The sequence below is a fragment of the Arvicanthis niloticus genome, chromosome 20 (genome assembly GCF_011762505.2).
Source record: "Arvicanthis niloticus isolate mArvNil1 chromosome 20, mArvNil1.pat.X, whole genome shotgun sequence".
NCBI lineage: Eukaryota > Metazoa > Chordata > Mammalia > Rodentia > Muridae > Arvicanthis > Arvicanthis niloticus.
In genome coordinates, this window is record NC_047677.1 from 27,390,276 (window position 1) to 27,415,908 (window position 25,633).

Consider the following 25,633-nt stretch of genomic DNA (forward strand, 5'->3'; position numbering starts at 1 on the left):
TCACGTCCCTTCAATGTGCTCCTGGCTGAGCACAGGGGGCAGCCTCTCCCTAAGCTGCACATCCTTATGTCCCTCATCGACTCAACACAACCCTAAGGCCTGCACACCTAGGGATACGGTTCTGGATATCTTGTCGAGTCCATCACACAAAGCCCTCCCTGGCCTTTCCAGCCTTACCCTTTCTTTCTGGTCCAGTCCTTTCCAGGTGCTTCTCCCAATTAAGGAGCTTGGCACCCCACCCCCATCCTCCTTTCTTGGGTGGGCTCCAACCTTGAAAGCAGGCCAGTTATCCCTTCTTCCTGCAGCCTCTCCATCCGAACATGGTCTGAGCCCAGTGGTTCCCTTCCCCCATGTCCCCACTACTCCTTGTCACAGCACCCATTATCTGTACTGTCAGGGCCAATGAGATTGCCATCGTGAGCCTGGAGGGCAAACAGTCAGGTTTCTATCATCTCCCTTGTGCCTGGCAGGCTCTAGGTTCCTGACACACTCAGCAGGTGTAGCTACCTGAAGGGAGGGAGTTCAGATTCCTCCTATCAGTCTCTGAAGAGCAGCTGGGGGCGGGGCAGCTCGACATGCAGGTATCCCTTGTTTAGCCATGACCTGCCTAGTGCCCCTTGGGGGTCCAGCCTCCCACTCTGCTTCATGGGGCTCCCATGAGGACACCCAGACACTGGGTCCCAACGCCCTGTGCCACTGGAATGGGAGTTATCCTTCTCCAGGTACCTGGATGGCCCCTGTTGCTTGGACTATTGATCAGGCTCCAGAAGAGTGGTGGGCAGGTGGCCCTTGAGGACAACAAGGCTGGCTCTGGTGAGCAATGTTTATTCTCAGCCAGGCTACACATTCCCGTGTGTCCGGCTGCTACAGAAGACGTGTCTGGCTGCCACGGAGGGCTTGCCTACTTGACCTCAGCTCTTACCGTGTCAAGCAGACCTTTTGTCTATCTCCCACTCCCACCAGGCTGCGGCAGCAGGGGCAACTGAGGGGTAGCTTGGTGTCACTCAGCTAGGGTGGTTTGACCATATGCCTGATGATCAGTGGCCAATGTCAGAGGACTCTGGGCATGGCGAGGACACCAAGTGTCATGAATCATTGGAGACACCAACAAGGACCATCATCTCCCCCTAAAGATGTATATACCCTTTATATACTGTGATACTTCAAGTTGAAAGGGGCTACTGGGACAAAATTGCACTTCTCACTTAAGAGCCTGGTAATCAAAACAGTCATGAGAGTCCCAGGTTCCTCCTATGATGTGCTCTGGAGTTGGGGGAGGACACCTCCTGCCTGTGCTGGAGGCCTAGCATGTAGTTAGTGCCTGTCACCGTGACCTCCTGGTCCTCTACGCCAACTATTCTCAACCGGTGGGTTGCGAACTCTTGGGGGTCACATATAGGTATCTTGCATATCATATATTCACATTACTCTTCATAACAGTAGCAAAACTGCAGTTATCAAGTAACAACGGAATTAATGTTATGGTTGGGGGGTCAGCCCAGCATGAGGAACTGTATTAAAGGGTCGCAGCGTTAGGAAGGTTGAGAGCCACCGATGTAGATGATACCTTACTACACTCTCCCAGCATCCCACTGTTTCACTGTGCTCCCTGTGACAGGTTCCACATAGTCCTCATCAGAACAAGAGAGGTCCACGGCCACACAGGAGCCTGTCCAAACCCCTTCTCCTCTATGGGGAGAGACCAGCTAGGCTATGCTGAATAATTCTAGCTCCCTTGCTGGCACTGGCTTCACTGAAGCTGTGTGACCAGGTACCTGGGGACCCCACTTGTCCTCCTATGCAAAGCTGCACTATCTTGCTGGATCCATCACCCACATCCCAGGCAGTCCCTAAGGAAGCAAGCCAGAGGGAAGTCAGGAGGTGTGCTAGGTAACTCAGAGGACCTGGTACTGACAGTGAGGATGGGGAGGGTGGGTTGGGGCTTCACCAGAACCAGGAGTGGGTGCTGGGGTCAGTGAACCTGGACTTTGCCATCTGCTCCTGGTTTCGGGAGGCCAAGATTAGTTCCAAAGAAAAGCCGGGGTGCTTGCTCAAAGCAGGCGGCACTTTTCCCTCTTGTAAACAGAAGCAACCACCTTCCTGCCTCCCAGCTGCCGGAGCTTTGTGGCTAAAGGCTAGGTTCTGGAGCCCGCGGGGGAGGCAATAATTTAGGTCTATTTAGTCAGCCCAATTCTTAACATCAACAGCAATGCTGAGAACCAACAAGAATGACCACAGGACATGGGATGGCCACACCCAGAGGCCCCTGCCAAGGCTCACCCTTATTCCCCCAAAGCTCTTTTCATTAACTCTTCCAACCTCTATACCCGCCCCCTCCAGCCCCATAACATCAGCAACTTACAGGGGGGCCTCGAGGCCCGATGATGGACATCCCCGCATCTCCAGGGGCACCCTGTGGGGAGACAGAGAATGTGTGGAAGGGTAGATAGAGGGGGGTGGACTGATGTAAAAGGGGGTGGGGGAGCTGGCAGTCAGGAAGAGGGATGCCAACCCCCATAGACCAAAGGGAGGCCAGAGATCAGCAGGAAGTGGGGAACACAAAGACAGTCATTGGAACATCACAGGGGAGCTGAGAAGAGTTGCAGACGGGAAAGGACAGTGGGCTTTGGAAGTCCAAGAGAGCAGCATCCATGACATTGAGAAGCAAGGAAAGGCAGGCTCAGTAGTGACATTCCAGCCAGTTCACCTGGCAGCTCGCCTTACGAATGAATGAATGATCAGGACATACAACATCCTGGCTATATGGGGCCAGCAGCCTTGAGGCCAAAGGCGGATACTCTTGGATGCCCTAAGGAACGCTCCAAAAGGATGAAGGCTGAGCCTATGCTGCGCCCATATAGCATGGCCTGGAGCTAGTTGGCTGGAAGCCCTGGGGGCTATAACAGGTGGCTGAGCCAGCTGGATAAGTGAAGGGTGTGGATGTGTAAGAATCTGGGGCAGAGGCAGGCAGGCAGGCAGGGAATGAAAAAGCCCAGGGCCCTGAGTTAAAGTCATGGCAGCTTTCTGAGCTCACACAGCCTGCCCGAGAGAGCTGGAGCTTGGAATGTCTGCAGTCCTTCAAAATGTCCTGCCTCATATACAGGTAGCTGTAATCTGGAACTAGTAACTGTAGCACTGTGAAGTAGACATGGCTGAAGGCAAATGGATACTTTGAAGGGAAACCCTGCTCCTTAGCAACTGCATGAGTTGGGACAAGCTTACTAATTTCTTTGTTCATTTCTTAAACTATGGCAGGGAAAACATTCCTATCATATGGAAATTTCATGGGATAAGACTTGGGTGCTTAAAATCACGTGTGGTCTGAGGAAAGTGATGTGTCTCACCCTATAGGATGGGACAAATATCCACTTGGAAAATCGCCCTGTCCTATGATCAGTAGTTTCAGCCTTGGCACTCAGGGCTCCTCTCCAGCTCTGCCACCTTCTGTGTGACCATGCCCATGTGACTTTCCTTCTCTGGGCCTAATGCACAGAGGAACAGTAAAGCTTCCAGGAAGGGCCGTCAGCATTACCTGAGCCTATAGAAAAGAATGCTCACAGCCTGCCCACCGCTGGGGAGCTGCCACTACTGTCAGCATTTGCTACTTTAAAGACAGGATACTCAGTTGCAATATCTGGGCAGTAACTCTGTGTGTGTGTGTGTGTGTGTGTGTGTGTGTGTGTGTGTGTGTGTGTGTGTTTTGGGGTGGGGGTTCCTGCCGAAAATTCCAGCTCTCAGCTCATAGAGGTGGGAAGATCTTTGTTAATTTAATGTCAGTTTTGGCTACGCAATGGCTCCTAGGCTAGCCTAGGTTACAAACCAAAACCCTTTCCCATTTTTTTTTTAAAGGCAGAACAAAAAAATCCACAACAGTGACAACACTGACATGGCCAGTGTCTTTGAGGAGGGAAGAAAAGCTGAGGACTAGGAACCTGCTCATGTTACTACTGGGGACTCCAGACAAACCCCATACTTTCTCTTCTGATTGGATAGGCTCTGAAATCTCCAGAACTCACCAGGTTGCTCTTTCAGGATGTCTCCTCCCCCAACCTGGCTTCTGGCTTCCCAGACAGGGTAGAGAGACCTCTCTGTGACTCTGGGCTTCCCCCTAGGTAGTCCCAGCTACATAGCAGTGATAAGCCAGTTTCTTTTTCATGGGAGTGGGTGACAGCCCACAACTAGGAATCAGAGCGGTGGGGCCCTTTGCATGCGGTTAAGGTAAGGAGGACAGACTTACTGAGCTGGGACAGCTGAGGCCTTGTCTAGGAATCCCAGGGCTCCATCCCAGGGCTCAGAGAATGTTAGCTTAAAAGCCTCCCAGAGAGAGAGAGAAGGCTGGTTTAAAGGTGGAGGGGGCAGCAAAGACTCACCTTCTCGCCTGGTTGACCTTTGACACCCTGGGCAGGCAGCCCCGTGAAACACAGGGCACAGGGAAAAGAGAGACAGGGAGAGAAAAAAGAGGATGAGAGACAGACACAGACACAAGGATCCATGTTAATGGCACAGCAACTGAACAAAAGAAATCACTGTGAAATAAGAAACACAGCACAAGACAGGGATGCAGACACGCGACAACCATCTCGGCCAGCAAGCACCGCCAGCTGTTCTCCATCATTAGGAGAGAAACAAGGGACCCTGTCCAAGTGGTGCGTGTGTGAGGGGAGGGGAAGGGAAGAAGAGAGGAAGGAAGGGAGGGAGGGAAGAAGAGAGGGAGGGAGATTCCTAACTCAGTTAGAAAAATCTTCCTGAGTAGCCACATCCAAAGGGCCATGGGTGGGGTTGGAAAGAAGTCCCCAAGGTCAGTGATCATGAACCCCAGGAGCTCTGAAGGTCCCTCTATGTCCCAAGTACAGAGACTTGTGAAATGAGGTGAGACTGGAACCATTAAGGGTACCCATTCCTGGTAGAGAGAAAGCTTGAGGCATGGGGCGGGGGAGGCCGATTGGGGGACATGACACAGGATGACACGGGACAACCGGAAAGAGGTTACTGGGCTTGGATGGCTCAGGCATGTAATCCCAGCGGCTTGGGAGACTGAAGCAGGAAGGATACAAGTTCAAGGCCTGTCTGAGCTAGAGGCTGAGTTCAAGGCCAGCTAGGGACAACTCAGTGAGATCCTGTCTCAAAGATAAAGTCTAAAGAGGGCTGAGGACCAAAGTCAGGGGTAGGATGCTTGCCTCCTATGCTCAAACTCTTACACTGAGTCACCAGAACTATGAAATAAAAAAAAGGGGGCAGAGGTGGTAGGAGGTGGGAGATGCAAGGATGCTGGATAAGTCAAGAGTACGAAGAAAGCTGGATCCTTTATCAGTACGGTGGCCAGTGGTAGGCAGCCTCACTCTATGCAGCTCCCAACAGGCCAGTGGCGCCACCTCTGGTGATGTATGGGAATGACTCAGGAATTTCACACCTGGTCATTGAACACTACAATCCTTATCAAGTGGCTTATGCCAGGCTCCCTAGTGAGCAGCCAAATGGGCCATCCCAAGTTTAAAATAGCACCAAAAGTGAGAAGTTCCAAAGTGGCTGGAGCAGAGCTCTACACAGGAGGTGGGAGGCTTCCGGTGGCCCCCCTACCTATCCTGGTTGCCACCACACAGGAAGCTCTGATGGGGGAGGGCAGGAAGGAGGAGCCGGAAGTACATTTTGCACTCAGCAGAACTTCCTGCAGGCCAGCTGCTGCACCCAGCAGGGAAAAGCTCCCAACAGTCACCTAGGGAGCAAGGTCGGAGGGCCAGTTGGCTTGGGTACAAAAGCAACTCCACCCTCTTCCTGGGTAGATTTTGCCCACTAAACGGGATCATTAAGGCAATAGCAAAGACTTAAGTGCATTCAAAAGGATGGCTCCAGGAAGGATGGTTAAGGTAACGTTGCAATCTCTGGGTGGGACCCAGTGACAACATATACAGACCCAGGGTCTAACGGGTAGACTGATGGAGCAGATACGGGAGGCAAAGTGCCCAGTGTCCTCGTATGGAATCAGTGTGGAGACTCTGTGGAGGGGATCAGGACTCCCACACTCTGTTAGGTCTTACTGAAGACTGGCACACTGCTGGCTGTGTGTACTGACTAGTTTCCCTGGGTACCAAGCCTTGCTGAGTGTGTGTATGGAGGGGCAGATGAGGGCAGGGGACAAGAGCCTTGAGGTTGCTGAGGTGCCTGTGAGATACCACTTAGAGAAAGCCTATGCCAATCTGGTAACTGTTGGGCAAAATGACATCAACTAGTGTGAAACACGCCACCACCACCCTCCAGCACCACACAGGTGGCCTCACAACTCACAGGTTGCACGTAGCTCTTGGACCAAACTCTAGGCCTCTGAGGCATCCGTTTAAGGTCAGCTCCTACTTTCAGCTCTGATGCTAGGGGTGGACTTCCGGGGTCAAGGATACAAGTTTGCAGCCTGGTTTCCTGTGCCCAAGTGTCTGCCTACTCATTTCCTAGTGGGGAGCCTTGAGAAAGACATTTACCTTCCCAGCCTTGGCTTTCTCACCTGGAGGGCTGGGGGGTGGGATGGAGGTCGTGCCTCTGCCCAGGCAGTCGCTGGAGGACTGAATGAGCTGGGACGTGAAGGCCCTGTGGTTCACTGCCCAGCAGATGTCGGCACTAGCAAGTGCTGCCTAACTGAACTTTGCATACCCCAACTCCATGCTTGCTCCAGCCACGCAGATTTATACACAGATGTCAGAGTCATGCTTAAGGCCAATGCCAGCACAGCGGTGAGGGTCAGGCAAAGCTAGCAAAGACGGTGGTGGGCTCATGCTGGAGGTGGGAAGTTAGCGGTAATGCGGGGAGGGCAGCGCTATGTCCATATCCATCCTAAGTACGGATGCTCTTTGCTAACTCAGCCTTCTGTCTGTCTAGACCAGTGGTTCTCAACCTTCCTAATGCTCTGAACTTTTATACCGTTCATGTTGCGGTGATGGCGAATAATTGCTTTCATTGCTGCTTCATAACTATAATTTTGCTACCATTATAAATTGTGATGCAAATATCTGATGTGCAGGGTCTTAAGTGACCCCTGAAAAGGTCATTCAACCCACGAGGGGGTCGCGACCCACAGGTTGAGAACCACTGGTCCAAACCCTGACACCCTTCAACCTGAGGCTAACAGGACAGCCCAGGTGCCAGGGACTCAATGCCTGGAGCTAGCCTTCTCATAGCTTCCGACCAAGCACTCTCATCTCTTTCACAAAAGGAAATATTAACTGCAATTCATCCTTATGAAGACCTGGAGGAACTGCCTGGGACCAAGCCTTGCCTTCATTGTCTCTAGTTTAGTGTCCACCCATAGAGGACAGCCACAGGAGACAGTGGCTGCTCTGGTGATGGTTGCAGAGGCAGCTGATGCCTTGAGATACTCAGGCCTTACTCCATCCCCCTGTACATCCGGTGAATTTCTACAGAGTACTTACTTAGTTCCTGTGTCTCCAAGGAGAACACACTCTTAAGCCCCCAGTAGGTGCCAGAAACACTGGTTTGTATGGGACCCTATGTGTACTACCTGTCTTTCCTATCTGTACCTATGACAAATTTTAATTTAAGATGTGGTTGGTCTCTTTTGAAATATCTGACCACAGTAACTGAAGCTGTGTGTGCAGATGAACTGCAAGATGCTGGTGTGTTTTAGTCTGGAGACTGGAATAAGATGTTTTCCCTTTCCCTTCCTTGGCTCTCCTGAAGTAGCTCTATGCAGCACTTCACCATGCATGGAGGACAAGCCAGCTTGGAGAAGCAAGTGATGGCGCCCCAAGCAGGGACATGTGAGGCAACTCACCACGCGCCCAGGCATCCCGATGGCACCTTTGTCCCCCTGATGAAGAAGGTGTAAATAGTCAGTCTGGTTGCCACCTGGCAGAGTGTCCCTCGAACTTGTGCATACCTAACTCGAGGACATGGCTAGCCAGCTTTGTTGGAGCAGGTAGGGTAACATTTAGAGTGGCACCAAGTGTCACGTGGATGTGACTGATGGACCTGCCAGGAGACATCACTAAGGCCAGCCAGGACTTCAATGCCCAGTCAGACTTTCATCTTTCACCTATGTTTTCTGCACTCAAGTGTAGTGCTGTGGGAAAACAGTTGCAGTAGGTGGAGGTTGTTATTCTGGACCTCAATCTCAATCTGGAGTTGTCTCCGAGGCCCTTTCTCTCTTAGGCTTGTTTTGTTCGGCCCATCAGTGATAGCCAGGAGGGACCTAGGAGTCATTATCCTTGCTTTAAGACACAGAGCAAGACAGAAGGGCCAATGACTGCCTGAGGTCTGTCTGCCAGAGCCAGGGAAGTAATGCCCATGCTCCCCGGCTCCTCCCTCTCCTGCTCTGGTGTCCCGCCCTGCCCCCTCCCCACCCCAGGCTGCTCCAGCATGTGGATTTGGATACTTTGTTTTGTAGCCAGGGTTACATCCTCTAGCTCTGGAAATCTGCTTACAAAGTTTCACTCGTTCCGCATTCAGCAGAAAATATTTTTTTGTAATCATAGACATGCAGGCATCATAAAAATCTGGGGTGGAGCCGCAGTGGATGGGGAACAACAGGCTGTAGAAGGTAAGGTGATGCCTGGCTGCAGTGACATCCCCCTGGGATGTGTATGGGGTGGGGGGAGTCCTGGGGATGACTCTGGATCTGCTGATCCCGAAGAGGCCAAAAGCATCAAGGAACAAATGGTGTCCCAAGACATATGTGGGATGCAGGAGAAACGCCGTCAGTTTCTGTTAGGCTCGCATTGTCAAGATCCAGGGCATCTTTGAGCAGAGCACTGTGCCTTTGCTAAGAATGGCGCAGTGCTGGTGGTAAGCACCGACTGCTTCCCTGTCCTCCCTGAACACCAGCCTATTGAATGGAAGATGCAGGAAGAGAGCTTTGAGGTTGCCGAGTTCCCCGTGGGATGCTTCTGTTTCACGCCAAGAACCTGGCATTTAGTAAATGTTAAGCAAAATGGTATTGACTAGAGCTGGAACCCACAGCACCTTGGTTCTATGTACATGTTTACACTTCTCGTCCTTTAGATCCTAACAAAGGGCCAGCCAACACTCATGCACCTGCCATGGGTCACCTCCCGACCCTTCACATGGAAGCTCAGACCCTCAGAGAGTGGATCTGCCCCTCCCATCATGGGTGTGCCAGGCCCATGCCTGTTGTCAGCCCTGGCTCCAGCAACCTCACTGTCCACTCACGCTTGAGCTTCTGAATGATATTCCAGGGTGTCTGTCTCTCTCTCTCTCTCTCTCTCTCTCTGTGTGTGTGTGTGTGTGTGTGTTGGTTGGATTATTTTTCCTTTCACTTGGAAAGTAATGTTCTTTGCAGCCCTAACCATAAAATGCTCATGTTGGGGACAAGCATGGAAAGGCCAGCAGCTGGAATCTCAGCCGCATCCCCGCTCTGTGAATTGCCCCCTAAATGCCTTTTAAAGGTGGAGGCTATAAGAAAAAAAAAAAAAACAAACAAAAACCTGCCCACATTCTTCTCGGTCATCTGACTATCCCCCTGCTTAGATTTCACGGACCCAGTCACCGTTCTCCTGAGTGCAGCACTGGGAAAAAAAATCTCTGCTTTCGGGGCTGAGCCTTCTTGCATGTGTATTTTACTAAAAAAGTCACTGGCCATTGATTTGAAAAGCTGTTGGACTGGTCAAAAGTTAAAGTATAATGCACCCTCAGAAGGTTCTAGAATCCAGTGCAAAGTGGCCTTTAGCCAAGAGAAGACAGGTATCAACAGGTGTCCCCTGAAAGCTGCCACCTCAATTCCTGCATCTCTTCCACACCCTACCTCGATGATTTCTCTGTGCCCTACCTCAAAACACCATCTGTGATCTTAACCCCCTAGTTGGCTATAACATCTTGCCTGAGCCACGCCCTGCTCCAAAGCCCACAGAATTTATAATCAATTTTCATCTTATTTATTGAAGCTGGACCCCACAGAACAATGTCTTAGAAGACTTTAAAGATGGCACTCAAATAAATGCCAGTCATGGGCCACAGAAGCTGTTGTGCTCAGTGGGGTGGGATAGATACACTACTAAAACTCAGACGGGTATGCATTTTATCCTGCTAAGGCTGAGCCCTTTTTTCCCCATCACTAAAATGAAGCTGAGAATACCCTCTTCTCTAAGCAATTACTATTTTTCCTCTGAGTTATCAAGAAATCAAGGCTGGGGATACCCAGAATGCCCGGCACCTGTTAAAGCTTCAAGTGACTAGTCATCAGGTGACAAGATGGCTAGTCACATGACTTCTACCCACTTTTGCCCAAAGTCCCTGTGGTTACTGGGGAGAAACAAAGGTTTTTGAATCCACCATTTCCTAGAAGGCACAGGAAGACTAGAAAAAGTAGTTTGAATGTCATCTGCCATGAAGAAGGCTGGGAATGACCCAAGGACTGGCTAGTTGCTCCAGTCTTTCATTACAGAGCTATCTGAACAGCAGCTCCTATGTTGGGAGGGTCTGCTGCTGAGTCTGCATGTACAATACCCCAGGAGAGATGCCAAGAGCTACAGCCACAGACCCCAGATACTCTCCAGTGTTCTACTGTGGAGACACAGGTGTGATTTCACGCTCAACCACGGATTAGAGACTCCAGAGAAAGGTCATGCGCGGAGAACTGTGAGAACTGGCTACTCAACCTAGACAGCCAATGGACTGAGAAAGAGTAGGTAATGGGGACTGGGGTGTGGTCAGCGGGAGAGCACTTGAAATGCCCATGGGTCCTGGGATCAGTGCTCACTGAAAGGGGAGCAGAGAGAGAAGAAATGAGTTACTTACTGGGAGTCCAGGTCTTCCAGTGGGACCCTGAAACAAAGAGACAGAGAGAGAAATTAACCCAGAGTTAATTTCTCTGGGTCAGAGTTATAAACAGTTAATGGGGTAACATTCCCCTGTTAGCTGTGACCTCAGGGAATTCTTCTGCACTGTAGGAGCTCGTTATTTTAATAACTAAACAGGGATGGGAGCTTCCTTTCGGTCAGCCATCTATCCATAAAATCATGGAAGTAGGATCTCCTATATGCCAGGCCCAGGAATAGGAACAGGAGACAGAAAGCTGATATGTCCCCTCCCATGACTCAAGGGTCACTAGGCCTTGGGATCTCATTAGCGCAGCTCCCTCCCCCACCCCACTCCATTTCTGAGCCCTTCAGCTCCTGTGTACCACTTCTGCCTACTGGACCTGACTGGGAAAGGGCAGGGATGAGAGGCAGCCAGAACCTGTGTTACTTATTCCATCACAGAAGAGAAGACAGGTAGGGCAGAGCCTGCAATTGGCTATGATGCCCCTGGTGCACAGACTCCATCTATACTGATAGCATGGGAGCAGAGAAGGGGAAAACCCACAGAGGATTCTGAGGGAGACAGTGGGAATTACTTGGGGGCATAAGAACTCGTAAGATCACCCAGTCCTTGACCAACCAGTCCTTGACGAGTCACAGCACTGGGGTGGGGGTGGAGGCTGTCTTGCCTTCCTGCTTCCTAGAACCTAACAGATGAAAGTCTCCAAGCACACCAGCTAGGCGTGCATCAGCCTGGATTCATCCTGGTACTTGGGAGGCTGAGGCATGAGGAAAATGAAGTCTAGGCTAACAGGGGCTGCAGAGGAAGACGGTCACAAAATAAGTGAATGCATAAATAAATAGAAATATCCAGTGACTATTCTATCAATTATGTTTTCCGTCATAGCAACACATCCTGGAAACCCCTTAGGAACCTGCAAAATCCTGAGAGGGTGTCTTTCTACATCTGGACCCTGACCTCAGATGGGTCTGACCCAAGAAGGATGCTTAGCTTCTACACTGACAGATGCCAAGAAGGGAGAGACTTCTGGGATACTCTTAGGAGCTGAGCTTGCATGGATCAGTCAAACGAATATTGTAAAAATGGCCATCCTACCAAAAGCAATCTATAGATTTAATGCAATCCCTATCAGAATACCAATATAATATAGACATTGCAAAAAACAAACAAACCATCTACTTCCTACGAAAAGATATGTGCATGCAAGCATGCATGTGAGTGTCCACACATACACACATACCACCACCACCACCAAAAATCCAGGATAGCTAAAACAATCCCCCCAAAACACACCCCACACCATCACCACCAACAACAACAAAACCCAGGATAGCTAAGACAATTCCAAACGATAAAAGAACTGCTGGAGGTATCCCTATCATAGATTTCAAACTATATTACAAAGCTATAGAAATAAAACTAGTATGTTACTGGCATAAAAACAGACAGGTTGACAATGGAATTGAGTTGATCAATGGAATTGAACTGAATATCCAGACACAATTTCACACACCTATGGACACTTGATTCTTCACAAAAATCTCAGAAATACACATTGAAGAAGATAGTATCCTCAACAAATGGTGCTGGTCAAACTGGATACGTCCTTGTAGAAGAATTCAAATAGATCCACACCTATCACCCCACCACAAAACTCAGCTCCAAATGCATCTAGGACCTTAACATAGGACCAGACACCCTGAGTCTGACACAAGAGTAAGACCAACAGTTAATGAATAGGACCTTATAAGGCGGATACATTTTTATATGGCAAAGGATACCTTCAGTTGAGAAAAGTGGGAAGCCTAGAGTAGGGAAAAGGCCCTTACCAACTGTATACCTGATAGAGGGCTACTGTCTGAAATATATAAAGAACTAAAAACAAACAAAACAACCTAAACATCAGGAAACAACCCACTTTAAAAAAAATGATCTCAAAAGCTAGAGAGATGGCTCAGTGGTTAAGAGCACTCACTGACTGCTCTTCCAGAGGTCCTGAATTCAAGTCCCAGCAACCACATGGTAGCTCACAACCATCTGTAATGGGATCTGATGTCCTCTTCTGGTGTGTCTGAAGACAGTGACAATGTACTCACATACATTAAATAAATAAATAAATAAATAAATAAATAAATAGATAAACTTTTTTTAAAATCTCAAAAGATGAAACACAAATGTCTAAGAAACAAAGAAATATTAGACACCATTAGTCATCAGGGAAATGCAAATTAAAATTACTTTGAGATTTCATCTTATCCCAGTCAAAATGGCCATGATCAATAAAACAAATGGCCGTTTATGCTGGTGAGGATGTGGGGTAAAGGGAACATCCATCCATTCATTGTGGGTAGTAGTACAGACTTGTACAGTCACTATGGAGATCAATGTGGCAGTTCCTGGGGAATATGGGAATTGATCTCCTCCAAGATCCAGCGAGACCACTCTTGGGCATCTACCCAAAGGGCTCGACATCCTACTACAGAGACACTTGCTCATCCAGGCTCACTGTCGCTCTAGTCATAACACCCAGAAATTGGAAACAGCCTAGATGTTCATCAGCTGATGAACGGATAATGAAACTGTGGTGTAGTCACCAAATAATATATGGCATATTTACACAATGGACTACTGCTCAGCTGTTAAGAAAAATAAAATTATCAAATTTACAGGTGACTGGATAAAACAAAAAACAGTCATCCTGAGTAAAGTAACCCAGACCCCCAAAGACAAATATTGAATGATTTCTCTTATATGTGGATGTTAGCTTTTTCGTGTTCAATATGTGTGATTTAATCTGAATAACCACAGAGGTTAGGTACCTTGTAAGGAACCAGCAGGGAAGCGAGGATCTCTCAAGAGAGGGGAGACAGAATATAGTGTCATGCGGAGAGGGCAAAAGGAAAACTGGAATAGGGAAATTAGATAGGAAGGGGATGGGTGGGGGATACTAAAGACTATTTGAAAAGCCATCCGGAAGCCTGCTGCCATATGATAGGTTATTTCTCCACTGGTGAACTGAGCCATTTCAAGCCAGATTAGATTATATTAAATGAGAGTTTATTGGGAAGTTGCTCTTGGGTGAGAGTTCACTGGTCCCAAGGATTGAGGCTGGGTAGTTGCTTTGGGGAGAGAGGGGAGAGAGGAGAAGAGAAAGAGAGAAGGGGTGCTCAGAGAGAGGGGGGAGAGGGAGGGGAAGGGAGGAGGAGGAAGAGGAGAAGGAGAAGAGAGGGAGAGATCAAAATGTCTGGATTATACAGAGAAGAGCCTCTGGGGGGAGGGGCAGCCAAGGCTCAGTTGCTCTCCCCAACCTGATGGTAAGAACCGGCTGCTGAGGACAACACTTACTTATACCATTAAAAACAGAGAAGTCAAGCTGGTTCCTAACTAGACTCTTCACCCTACTGACTAGTGTTCACAATACTGGAAGGCACATTACCAGAGGAGAAAGGTAAACATCAACCCAGCTAGAAACCCTGACACCCACAACACCCTGCCTGCAAGATATACTTGAGCAACAGTGGTATAAAGGCTATGGGAGTAACCAACCACTTTTTTTTTTTTTTTTTTTTTTTTACTGGATTTAAGACCCACCCCATGAGATGGGACACCTGACACTGCTCAGGTGACCCAGAACCTGAGAGTAGATAGGTCATGGGCCTGAGACAAAACCCTACTACTGTTATTCTGATATAAAGGAATACAGCAATAAAATATCACACAGCTATAGCCATAGATCAGCTCAGCCCACGTCAGAGAAGCTTCCTCTTGCAGGAGTTTGTAACTAACACAGAGACCCCCAACTGGACAACTTGCATAGACTGAGAGACTCTGGAACATCTATCAAACTCTTCCCCTCAGGGCTTGGGAATCTATACACAAGAGGAGACAAAGACTCTTAAGCCACAGGTAATGGCTGACTCCAAGGAAACAGTCTCCTAGATAAAACAGCACCAATGTATACAGACTCTCTGAGACTGTGGCAACATTCACAGAATCTGCACAGGCTCAAGCCAGATGAGATGGGGTCCCGGAACTGGGAAGGGAAGTAGATTCAGAGTCCCACTCAGAGTCCCAACCAAGAAGCTGTCTGCAATTGATACCCAATTGTAGTGGGTTGGCTCAATGATGCTTGTGTTCGAATGCTAATTTGGATCCTCCAAAACTGTCTGCAGGAGAGTCGCACACTGGTGAGACACTGAGGAACCCTCCCCCCCTCCAGCGCCCCCCCCCCCCACGGTTAATTGTGATGGATAAATAAAGATGCTGGCAGCCATTAGCTGGGCAGAAGAGACATAGGTGGAGCTTAGGTTTCTCAGGCTTGGAGAGAGAGAGGAGGGCCGGGAAGAGGAAGAAGCCACCATGGGAGAACTTGCAGGAGGGAGATGAAGAGCTGCCATAGGCTAAGGGCCCAGAGAACAGGGCCCAAAGAGCTGCCCAATTGAAGTTAAGAGCAGCCCAGATGGAAGATAGTAAATAAAAAGTGGTAATTTGGGATTGTTCATAGGAAAGTGGATTCTAACAGCATGGAGGGTAGGCAGCTGCCCAGCCAGTGTACTGCCTAAGGCATATTAAAATATAAAGGCATATTAAAATATAAGGCTTATTGACATATTAAGGCCGTGTGTGTGTGTGTGTGTGTGTGTGTGTATGTGTGTGTGTGTGTCTTTCATCTGGGAACATAAATGGTCTACAGCAGGGAAGAAACCCTGTACCAGGATTTTAAATATTTATTATACCCAGTGGCAAAGGGAAAATCAGTTTTTCTCCACTGGAGCGTCACTGGTTGTATGAAGCACACTTCAGCACAGGCCTCGTGCCCAGGAGTAGTTGGCCCACGCAAAACAAACTCAGTGGCATTGTTTGTGGCTCTTTTGTTTTGTCTCGCTTTTTTCTGGCATTTCTCTTTTGTCTTGTGGGTCTTCTGCTTGTTTGACTTTCATTTTTGTGGGTTTTTTGTATGTGTTTCTTGCTTGTTTTTATTTTTGTTTCTCGTCTGTTTTTGAGAGCAAGCGAGAGAGAAAAGAACATAAAGTTGTGTGGGTAGATGGTGGAGGAGGGGTGGATCTGGGAGGAATTACGGGAAACATGATTAAGATATAGTATGTGAAAACAGTTTTTTAAGTTACAACAAAGAGAGCTGAGCCTGAGCCATGGTACATGGGGAGGTGTTTCAGCAGCAGAGATGGAATCTTCTGGATGAGAAGGCAAGCACTGTGTAGCCAGCCTATCTGTGCATAACCTTGGCTCTGCACTTCGTGAGTAGTAAGGGTGATGGTAAGTAAGAGGCCTTGGTGCCCTTGTGCCTCAGTTTCCTCAGCTTGAAAATGGGAGAGCAGGAACCGAGTAACACCTGTCTTTTATGACGAAATTAGTGTATCACAAGCACTGAGCTTAGGGACCCAGATACAGCAAGTGCTAAGCGTACACTGGTATGAGCCACTATTAGAAGGGAACAAGTTGGGGGGCGGGCGGGGAGGGGCACAGGACCAGGAAGAGCCATGCTTCACTGAACTTGCCTCACTGAACTTGCTTCACTGAACTTGCCAATGCTTGCCTACCTAACTGTAGACTGAGTTTTGCATTTTTCGCTCCAACCAACAGGGGGAGCCAGTCTGTTTTTCTACCTCCTCTGTTCTATTTCTCACTCCTATATCCATACCTACTTTGTGCTGGTTTGCTTTCTGTTGCTGTCGTGAACACGTGACCAAGTGGAGAGGGTTTATTTGCTTACACATGGAGATCTCAGTCCATCATGAAATCAGGGCAGGAACTCAAGGTAGGAACTGAGGCAGAGGCCACAGGAGGGCACTGCCGACTGGCTTGCTCGGTTTGTCTCCTGTCCACGGGTAGCACCGCCCACAGTGGGCTGGGTTCTCTCCCACGCCAACCACTAACCAAGGCAATAACCTGCCTACAGGTCAAGCTGATGGAGGTATTTTTTTCAACAGAGGAGCCTCTTCCCAGATGACCCTAGCTTGTGTCAAATTGACAAAAACTTAACTAGGACATAGCTTTAAATCCCTTTCCCCCAAAATGAGGTAGGATAGAAATAAATGAATAAATTAATCAACGAGAATCACAGAGTTAAACAAACAAACACAAAACAACCAGAGGGTGTTGTGTGTTCTTATAACTCAAATGATGGGAATGGGTGGGGAGGGCGGGGCAGACACTAGGGTGGGGACAGTGGGAAAGGACAATCCGCTCCTCTTTGCTGATTCCTTCTACCACATCCATGTATCCTCCACAGTGAGTGACAACCCTGTGGCCACAGGAACCTGGGTATTCCCACTGGAATATGGAGCTAGCCCCTGAGAGACTGCCCACAGGGCAGCAGATGGTCTTCTGTCCAGCCCTCACCTCTGGCCACCAACATCCTTACTTTACAGAAAGCAAAGAGAACTACTCTGGCTGGGAACAGGCAAACTGGCCCGATTCTCAGGATGCTGCACTGGCTGAGTCATCAGCGAGGGAGGAGCCTCAGATGAGGAAACGCCTCCATGAGATCCAGCTATAAGGCATTTTCTCAATTAGTGATTAATGGGGGAAGCCCAGCTCATTGTGGGTGGGGCCATCCCTGGGCTGTATAAGAAAATGGTCCTGGGTTCTATAAGAAAGCAGGCTGAGCAAGCCAGGGGGAGCAAGCCAGTAAGCAGCACCCCTCCATGGCCTCTGCATCAGCTCCTGCCTCCAGGTTCCTGCCCTGTGTGAGTTCCTGTCCCGACTTCCTCCAGTGACGGCCTGTGATCTGTAAATGTAAGCCTGTTCCTCCCCAGCGTGCGTTCTGGTCCTGGTGGTTTGTCACAGCAATAAAACCCTGACTAAGACACATGCTAAAGTTCTGTTGAGGGATACAGAGTTAACAACACCTCTGGAGTGTCCTCAGGATAGGGCAGGTATGGATTTTTGCCTTCAAAAAGTGGACACATGGCCCCATTCCAACAGGTGGCCTGTCATAGTTCCTTTAAAAAAAAAAAAAAAAAGACAAAGTCTTAGGTAGCTCCAGGCTGGCCTTGAACCCCGTGTTGCTGAGGGCGACCTTGAATTCTGGATCTTCCTGTCCCTTCCACTTCCAAAGTGCTGGAGTTGACTCGGGGATTGAACCCAGAGCTCCGTGAATGCTAGGTGAGCCCACTACCAACTCAGCCATATCCACAGGCAATGCCACTTATTTTGGAAGATGGGTGACAGAAATAGCCATTTGATGTCCCCATGATGTTACCATGACAATGACCTTCCTCCCTGGCTGCTCTGCTATCCAAGTCCTACCAGATGAGGCGGTGGCAGGATTCTTGGGGGGTAGGGGTTGGAACTTCAGGGTAACCACAGAATATTAAATAACTGTCTCTTTAAGAGTCAGGTGCACTGCTTTCACAAGCAGGAGACTCTCTTCTTCCGGCTTCCTCTGGGTCCTCACAGCCCCAAAGCAACCTCCTAGTAACTCAGGAGGGAGGGTGAAAATGGGGAGGTAGGGTAGATTTCAGTAACCTTGAGAAAGATCTGATGTGAAGGGGCTGGGCCCTTTCAGAGCCAGTCCCCAGGTCCCCCCAGTATCCTCGTGTCTTTTGTAGAACTATCAAATGCTGTCCCTCAAAGAGCATGTGATTCTGGGGTTGGGTCCTTTACCTTAGGGAGGTGTTTCCTTGGGTTCTTTTCCAGGACTGGAAAAGGTCCAGCTCCCTGCCCACCCTGGGACTAAGGCCCAGAAAGCAGGACATGTGGCCTCTAGTGCCATTGCCACCACCAGCCTCAGCTGCCCCCTTGGGGCCAGGCCAGAATGGAGCTGCCCACGCAGGGGTGTGGATGGCATTGCTGAGTCTCCCCAGCTTGGACCTGTGCCCTGACCTGCTTTCTGTATGGGACAAAGACATTGGGGTAGGAAGGTAGAACCTAGCAGGGTGATCTTTCCTCTTTCTGATCTCAGTCATGTCTTTGACTGTTGTTTTTGTGGTGGTGGTGGTGGTGGTGGTGGTGTGTGTGTGTGTGTGTGTGTGTGTGTGTGTGTGTATTTGGGGGGGGAGGGGAGACAAAATAGCCAGGCCAATAAGGGGCAAGCCAGCCTTCTAGAATGACATGATGGACAGACAGACAGACAGACATCCCTCAGGGCATCCTTGATTGAGTGTAGAGGTACTCCCCTGGAGGACAGCAGGGGGCTGGCTGTCAGCTCTCCACCCAGGGCCCTGTTACCAGAGACGACACAGGCCTTTGAGGCGCACACACGGGGACCAGCTGCAGCCTGTACTTACAGGAGGTCCTGAAAGAGAGAGAAAAGGGCTGGTCAGTGTCACTGCTGCCAGAGGGAGGGGGTGGGGAGGTCACCTTAGAAACAACATCCAAGAATTTTTCTGGCAAAGAGGTCTCCATCTGGTCTTCAAAGTTTGTCTTTTCCTGGCTCTCTCTCTTGCCGGCGTAATCCACTTCCTCTTTATTTTCTCTCCGTATTTTTATTATTGGATGAGAAACGCAGGGGTCTGGACCCCAGGCCAAGCCCTGAGAGGGGTCTAACTGGTTGCCACCCCTTACCTTCCTGCCTGTCAAATTGCATTCTTGGGGACTTGCCAGCATTTTGGAGAGGCCAGAGGAGGTGTTGGAGAAAGGGGTGGACAGTGTTGCCTGCTCACTACTCCTGCAGGCTTTCCCAGGACATGCAATGGAAAAACTGGCAGAAGGAACAAGGGGGATGGGGTGGGGGCACTCCAGCTCCCCCCTCCCAGCCTGATGTCTATCAGCCTGGCCTGGTTTCTGTTAGGCATTGAGTCAGATGTCTTGCCCTCCTGAGTCTGCCGCCCACTGCTGCTTTCCTGACTCCCACTTCTCTGTTTCCACGGGACTCCCCGCCCCCCTCCCCCGTCCACTTTCCCTCCTCCTGCACTGGGACTTCAACAGCCCTGTCTCATTAGTAACAAGTCCAAGCAGCATGAAGGTGGGAGCCAAGAGGGCAGAAAAGGGAGGCAGTCTAAATGGCATTTCTGTAGAATTTCTGTAGAAGCCCCACAGCCCCAAGGGGAGGGGGCCCAGCTGTGTGTTCCCTCAGCCCCTGCTGACCTGACCATATCAGCTTAGAAGCTACTTTGTTGTCTTTCATGTTCTGCCAAGATGGTTGCCTGATGTTCTCCCCCCCCCGACCCCCCAGTTCCTATGACCCCAAAGCCATGTTCTTGTCTCTTCTCTCCTCTACCAGTATCATTTTATGTTCTGGTCCCCATCCAGGAAGAACCAGCCCATCTCATGCTGGCTTCTGTCAAGCCATCATGTTCCAGTGAACAAAACAAAACAACAACAACAACAAAAAAAAGTTTAGTGGCAGGCTGGGAAACCCTGTGCCAGATGGCAGGGTTCCAGATCAGGCTGGGGGCAGTGTGGGTCAGGGAAGGAGAGCATCTGGGACCTATCAGGCCGAGGGACAGGGGAATGTCATCCAGAACCTGCAACTATCTCAAAAAACATAGACTGCCTGGGTAGTCTGCATCTCCCAGTTGGGGGACAAGTATTCAACAATGACAGAAGAGAGCTCTGGGAATTTTCCGATGGTTTGGCCATATGGAGGGCAGCTATGCTGAGCCTATCAGGTCTGACAGGGCCCTGACTCCCAGTTCACAAGATTGGAGGATGCCCCTCATGATACAGGGTGACAAGCTCTGGTGGGGGACCTTGCCTGGTACTAGTAAACCAGGAATGCCTCTGACTCATCTCCATGATGTACCTCTCAAGTAGATTGCGCTTAACCTCCTGCAGGGCCACCTGTAGCTAGCTCTCTGTAGGGCTTCTCTACAGCTCCCAGGGGACCCTGCTTTGCCAAGCTCTCACCATCTCCCAACCTGTCACTCACAGGGACTTGAGTGAGGGGGAAGCCCCTAAGGTGCTGCTGTGTGGTAAGAGAATGGGGACCTTGGGGGGCGGGGTTAGTACTGACAGAATCTAGAATCACCTAGGAGACACACCTCTCCGAGCATGTCTAGGAGAAGGTTTCAGGATTCATCCTCTGCTTCCGCATCCCGATCACAGACACCGTGTTACCACTGACAGGAAACTCTTGCTGCCATGTCTGCCCCCCCCCCCCCCCCCCAATGAATGATGACCCAAAACCGTGAGCCAAAATCAAGTTTTTCCTTCCTGAGGTTGCTAGCTCAGGGTTCTTGTCACAGCACCAAGGAAAGTAACTAGCACTTCGTGGGAGGATAGGGTGGCTCAGTGGGTAAATGCTGATAACCTGAGTTTGATTTCTGGGATGCGTACAGTGGCTGGAGAGAACTGGCGTGGAATAGACTCAGAAAAGCTGACAGATGAGGCTTTGTTCTCGACAAACACTTTTCTGTCAGTGGGGAAGATTGCCATCATTCCGATGGATCCTTCTGGAAAGTCAAGGGAGAATCTAACAGTTGCCCTCCTACCTCCTGCCCCCTACCACTGCCCAGGCCTGCAGTGGGGACCCCTGGATTTTACAGCAGAGCCCCTGACTGGGGCTGTCCTCATTGAACAGTGCATGGGCAGCTGATCCTTTTGCAAAGTGTGCTAGGGCTGCCATGTCGCGTGTCTGTGCTCAGTCTGTCACGTGACTCACGACTGGGCCATGTCTCCATCCAGGAACTCAGAGGACAGCTACTTCAAAGGGTCATCAACTCCACTTTAGACAGACTAGGGACAAAAGGGCCTAGGAGGTTGGGTGAGGACTCTGTGATCGACTATCCACTCACTCCATCTGAAGAAGGAAGAAGGCACCTGTGCCTACTGCAGGCCATGAGGACAGTACACTGATGGGAGAATGATGTAGATTGTTCTAGGTCACCCAGGAAGGATGGAGTGGCCTGTAACAGGACGCTCAGGGATGGTCCACAGCAGACATCCAGAGTAGAAACCTAAGACAGTGCTCCTCATATTTGTCACCTGTCACCTGGGCTTCTTTGAACAAGGCAGTCTTGCCTCTTCTAAATAGACAAGCAGAACCAGACCCTGTGAAGAAACCTGGGGCAGCCAGAATTCTGAGTGGCCTTTTTTCCATAAATTCTTACCAGGCTATGGCTATATAAAGATGAAGAACACACAGACAGGCCCTTGGAGGGAAAATTGCATTAAACAAAAACAGCAACAAGACCCAGACCTATGTGTTATCTAGATGCCTGATGCTAATCTCTGCTGACTGACTTAGAGATGAATAGCTCCTTCCCTCTTGCTGAGAAGTTAAAGTATACGATGTGAGAAAGCTGGGGAAGATCCAAAGAGCCTTGGACCGGGAGGAGCTTGGGAAGATGCCTGTGGTAGGAAAAGACATTCATTTATTCATTCATTCATTCCATCAACACTTAGCAAGTTCTCAGGGCCCTTCATTCATTCACCAAATCACTAATTATTCTAATCAACATTACACAGGGTGCACAAGGCATAGCACTAATTAGACTTCTGTGACATCACATCCACGCTTAGGGCAAGCCTCGGGTGGGAGTGGCAGGCTTAGACCTTTTCACTGAGGTGGTATCTGAGCCTCCAAACCTTTTGTTTACTCCCCTGAGAGCACATCACAATGTTGACATCATTAGAAGGGAGCACTAGGCAATCAAGTTACGAAACACTTAAGCTGAAATAAAAGTCTCATGATGTTGGGAGAAACTTGGGCTGCATTCAAAGCCAGCCACTGAAGGCAATGGTGACTTGTCACCTTAGACACCTTAGACAGCACCTAGGCTCCTTTTGTTTTTGTTCTTCTTTTAAGACAGGGTCTTTCCATGTAGCCCTGGCTGTCCTGGACCTTTCTCTATAGAGCAGGCTAGCCTCTAGCTTGGAGATCCACCTGCTTCTGCCTCGAGAGTGCTGGGTTTAAAGGCATACAAAATCTTAGGGAGTCTTACTTTTTAAGCTTTAACTCTATATTGCCTAGCCTGGCTTTCAACCTGGCCTCTATGAATCTTGTGTTTTCCATGCTGGAATCAGGAGGTCCTTAAGGGTGGAAGGGTCTGCCCTCTCCAGATCTGGTCCTGGTCCTGGGCAGAGCTAGTACAGAGTCACAGTGTTCTGAATTCAAGGTTACCCAAGCCATGTTCTGAGCCTGCTTGACTGTTGGGCGCCAAGAAACTAAAATCTGAATCCTGTTTCCTGCTCCCACTGCCTGCCCCTCTCTACCAGGACAGACACTGGGTACCCCAGACTCTCCAGAGACCTTAAATTATTTATAATATGTCCTACTCTGTCTGCAGAGCTGGGCCATCTCAACTGGGGGTGTCTTTACTTTCCAGGGACAGTTGGCCATGTCTAGAGACACCATGGGGACCTTGTTAGGAAGGACTGAGGTCAATTTCTGGTTAAAGCATGTGAATCAGTTGCCCTAGGAACACACTGGGCAAACCATGCTTTATGTCTGACACAGTAAACCCCAGTCTATGGATGAACAAACCTCTGGCTGTGGCCAAATGTTCACAGATGGAGAAGGAGCCTGAACCCTACTTTGGAACCCCTCAGACCTGGAAGAGCTCTAGGGGAGTGGCAGGAGGCTTTAGAAAATCCAACACCTGTTCAAATCAGCACATTAGGTTTCCCGTGAGCCCACCCACATGCACGCTCTCCTTAGCTTGGCACTTTATAACCACATGCGTTGACAGCTGAAAACTGGCCTCAGAACGAGTTTACTCTATAGAAATTGGTAAACGTGACAAAGCATCCTTCCACCCCCACAAACCAGTTGTTAAACATCTTAGTGCACCACAGCTCACATCTGTCATGATCTCTTCAGGCACAAACATTTCCAGACGGTCCAGGTGAAAGGGAACACCAGGGGCCTGGGAGACATGGACAGCAGGTGCAGTGTCTGTCTCCCACCCCTCTCCTACCCCCACGCACCTCTATTGCAGAATGGAAGGAAGCCCTCTGAGCAAAATGGCCACCGTCTTCCTCAGACTGCCTATGGCATATGCTCCTCATAGCCAAGTGCCCTGATTGTCAATGTCCCCTCCTAGGAGGTGATGAGGATGTCAGTCACTGCTTCTCACCTCAGATGCTAGCTGCTCCTTTTAGTCATTGGTATGCAGTTCTGTCCTCATTGCCGACAGCCTTGGGTGCTGATATACAGGCTGGAGAAGGTTATGGGAAGGGACCTCCCATCTATGTAGCTAGGGGAAAGCTGCCATTCATGCTGGGTAAAGACTTTTCCATGTGGCTGCTTTGGGGTCATTTCAAGTTCCTTCCAGTATCCCTTTACCATGCTCTGTATGTGAGACCAATAAACACACTAGGGCAGAAAGATCTTTCATGGAATCATACTTGTCTCTGGGACCTCATGAGGGCAGGGGAGGTATTATGTCTCCCGGGAGAAGGAATTCTTGAAACATACATTCTTGTACTCATAGTAGACATCTCTAATCAGCTCCGCTGGGATGAATAAGAATGGCCCCTCGCCAGGCAGTGGTGGCGCACGCCTTTGATCCCAGCACTTGGGAGGCAGAGGCAGGTGGATTTCTGAGTTTGAGGCCAGCCTGGTCTACAGAGTGAGTTCCAGGACAGCCAAGGCTATATAGAGAAACTCTGTCTCCAAAACCCAAAACCCAAAACCCAAAACCCAAAACCCAAAACCCACCCCCCCCCCAAAAAAAAGAATGGCCCCCATAGGCTCATCTATTTGAATGCTTGGCCACCAGGGAATGGCACTACTTGGAAGGATTAGGAGGTGTGGCTTTTGGGGTGGGTGTGGCCTTGCTGGAGAAAGTGTGTCACTGGGGGGTGGGCTTTGAGATTTCTTTTTTTTGTTGTTTCTGTTTTTTCGAGACAGGGTTTCTCTGTGTAGTCCTGGCTATCCTGGAACTCACTCTGTAGACCAGGCTGGCCTTGAATTCAGAAATCTGCCTGCCTCTGCCTCCCAAGTGCTGGGATTAAAGGCGTGTGCCACCACCTTTGAGATTTCAAGAGCCTAAGCCAGGCCCCAGTGCTCTCTCTTCCTGCTGCTAGGGATGTAGCTCCGACTCTCAGCTACCGTGTCTGCCTGCCTGCTGCCATGCTCCTTACCATGAGGATGATGGACTAAACCTCTGAAACTGTAAGCCAGGCCCAGTTAAGTGCTTTCTTTCACAAGAGTTGCCTTGGTCATGGTGTCTTGTCACAGCAATTAAACACAGACTAAGACATCAGCCACTGTGACTGTCTGTTGATGAGCCTAGACAAGGCTCTTTCTACTGTCGATCTGCAGGGACTGGCATGGCACTTGAGTCACCCAGGGGTCAGATACAGGGATGAGAGCTCTCTCTTGACTTCCCAAGGAGGCCTAGCTCTAGTTTTGTTGGGCAGCAGAAAAGCTTCCCAGCATGCCTTGCACCACATGTGGGATAATCTTGCATTAACTTTTCCTCCTTTTCCAGCCTAGCCGTGCAGACTGGCAGAGGGCAGCCTGGGATAAAGTTCAGTTGGCACACTGCTTCCCTGGCACACAGAAGGCCCGAGGTGTCTTATCCCCAACATTGCACGAACTGATCACCGTGCTCCCAGACCTGTGCCCTTAGGACCGTCCTTCTCAGCCACACAGGAAGTTCCAAGCCAACTTGGAACCGGTGAGATCCCATCTTTTTTTTTTTTTTTTTTTATTAGATCTTTCATTTACACTTCAGATACCATCCTGTTTCCAGAGATCCCATCTTAAAAAGAAAAAAAAGGCAGACTTGGGGATATGAGCAACAAAAGTGTGAAGGCCAGAGAGAAGCCTCAGACCCAGTCCTGCCCCGGCCCCGGAAGTCATTCAATAGCTTTGTTCCCAAGACCACAGCTGAACTGCTGCCACCCATCGTCCCCCGAGAGCAATTTCAGTGACCACTTTCCTGTAGAGCCCATGGAAGTGAACTCCCTGTCTGGCAGGATGCTGACTGTTCAGCAGTCGGCT

The 25,633-nt window shown here is 49.6% G+C and overlaps 1 protein-coding gene across 1 annotated transcript in view; it reads right to left on the reverse strand.

Moving 5' to 3' along the window:
• Window positions 1-19,033, reverse strand: part of Col13a1 (collagen type XIII alpha 1 chain) — an 82,420-nt gene extending 63,387 nt beyond the window's left edge. The window contains exons 1-5 of the mRNA XM_076917092.1: window positions 19,029-19,033; window positions 10,756-10,782; window positions 7,778-7,813; window positions 4,371-4,397; window positions 2,363-2,413 (exon numbers count right to left, since the gene is read on the reverse strand). Coding sequence (XP_076773207.1) covers window positions 2,363-2,413; window positions 4,371-4,397; window positions 7,778-7,792 — 93 coding nt within the window. The 5' untranslated portion in view covers window positions 7,793-7,813; window positions 10,756-10,782; window positions 19,029-19,033. The remainder of the gene's footprint in view (window positions 1-2,362; window positions 2,414-4,370; window positions 4,398-7,777; window positions 7,814-10,755; window positions 10,783-19,028) is intronic.
• Window positions 19,034-25,633: the final 6,600 nt, after the last annotated feature.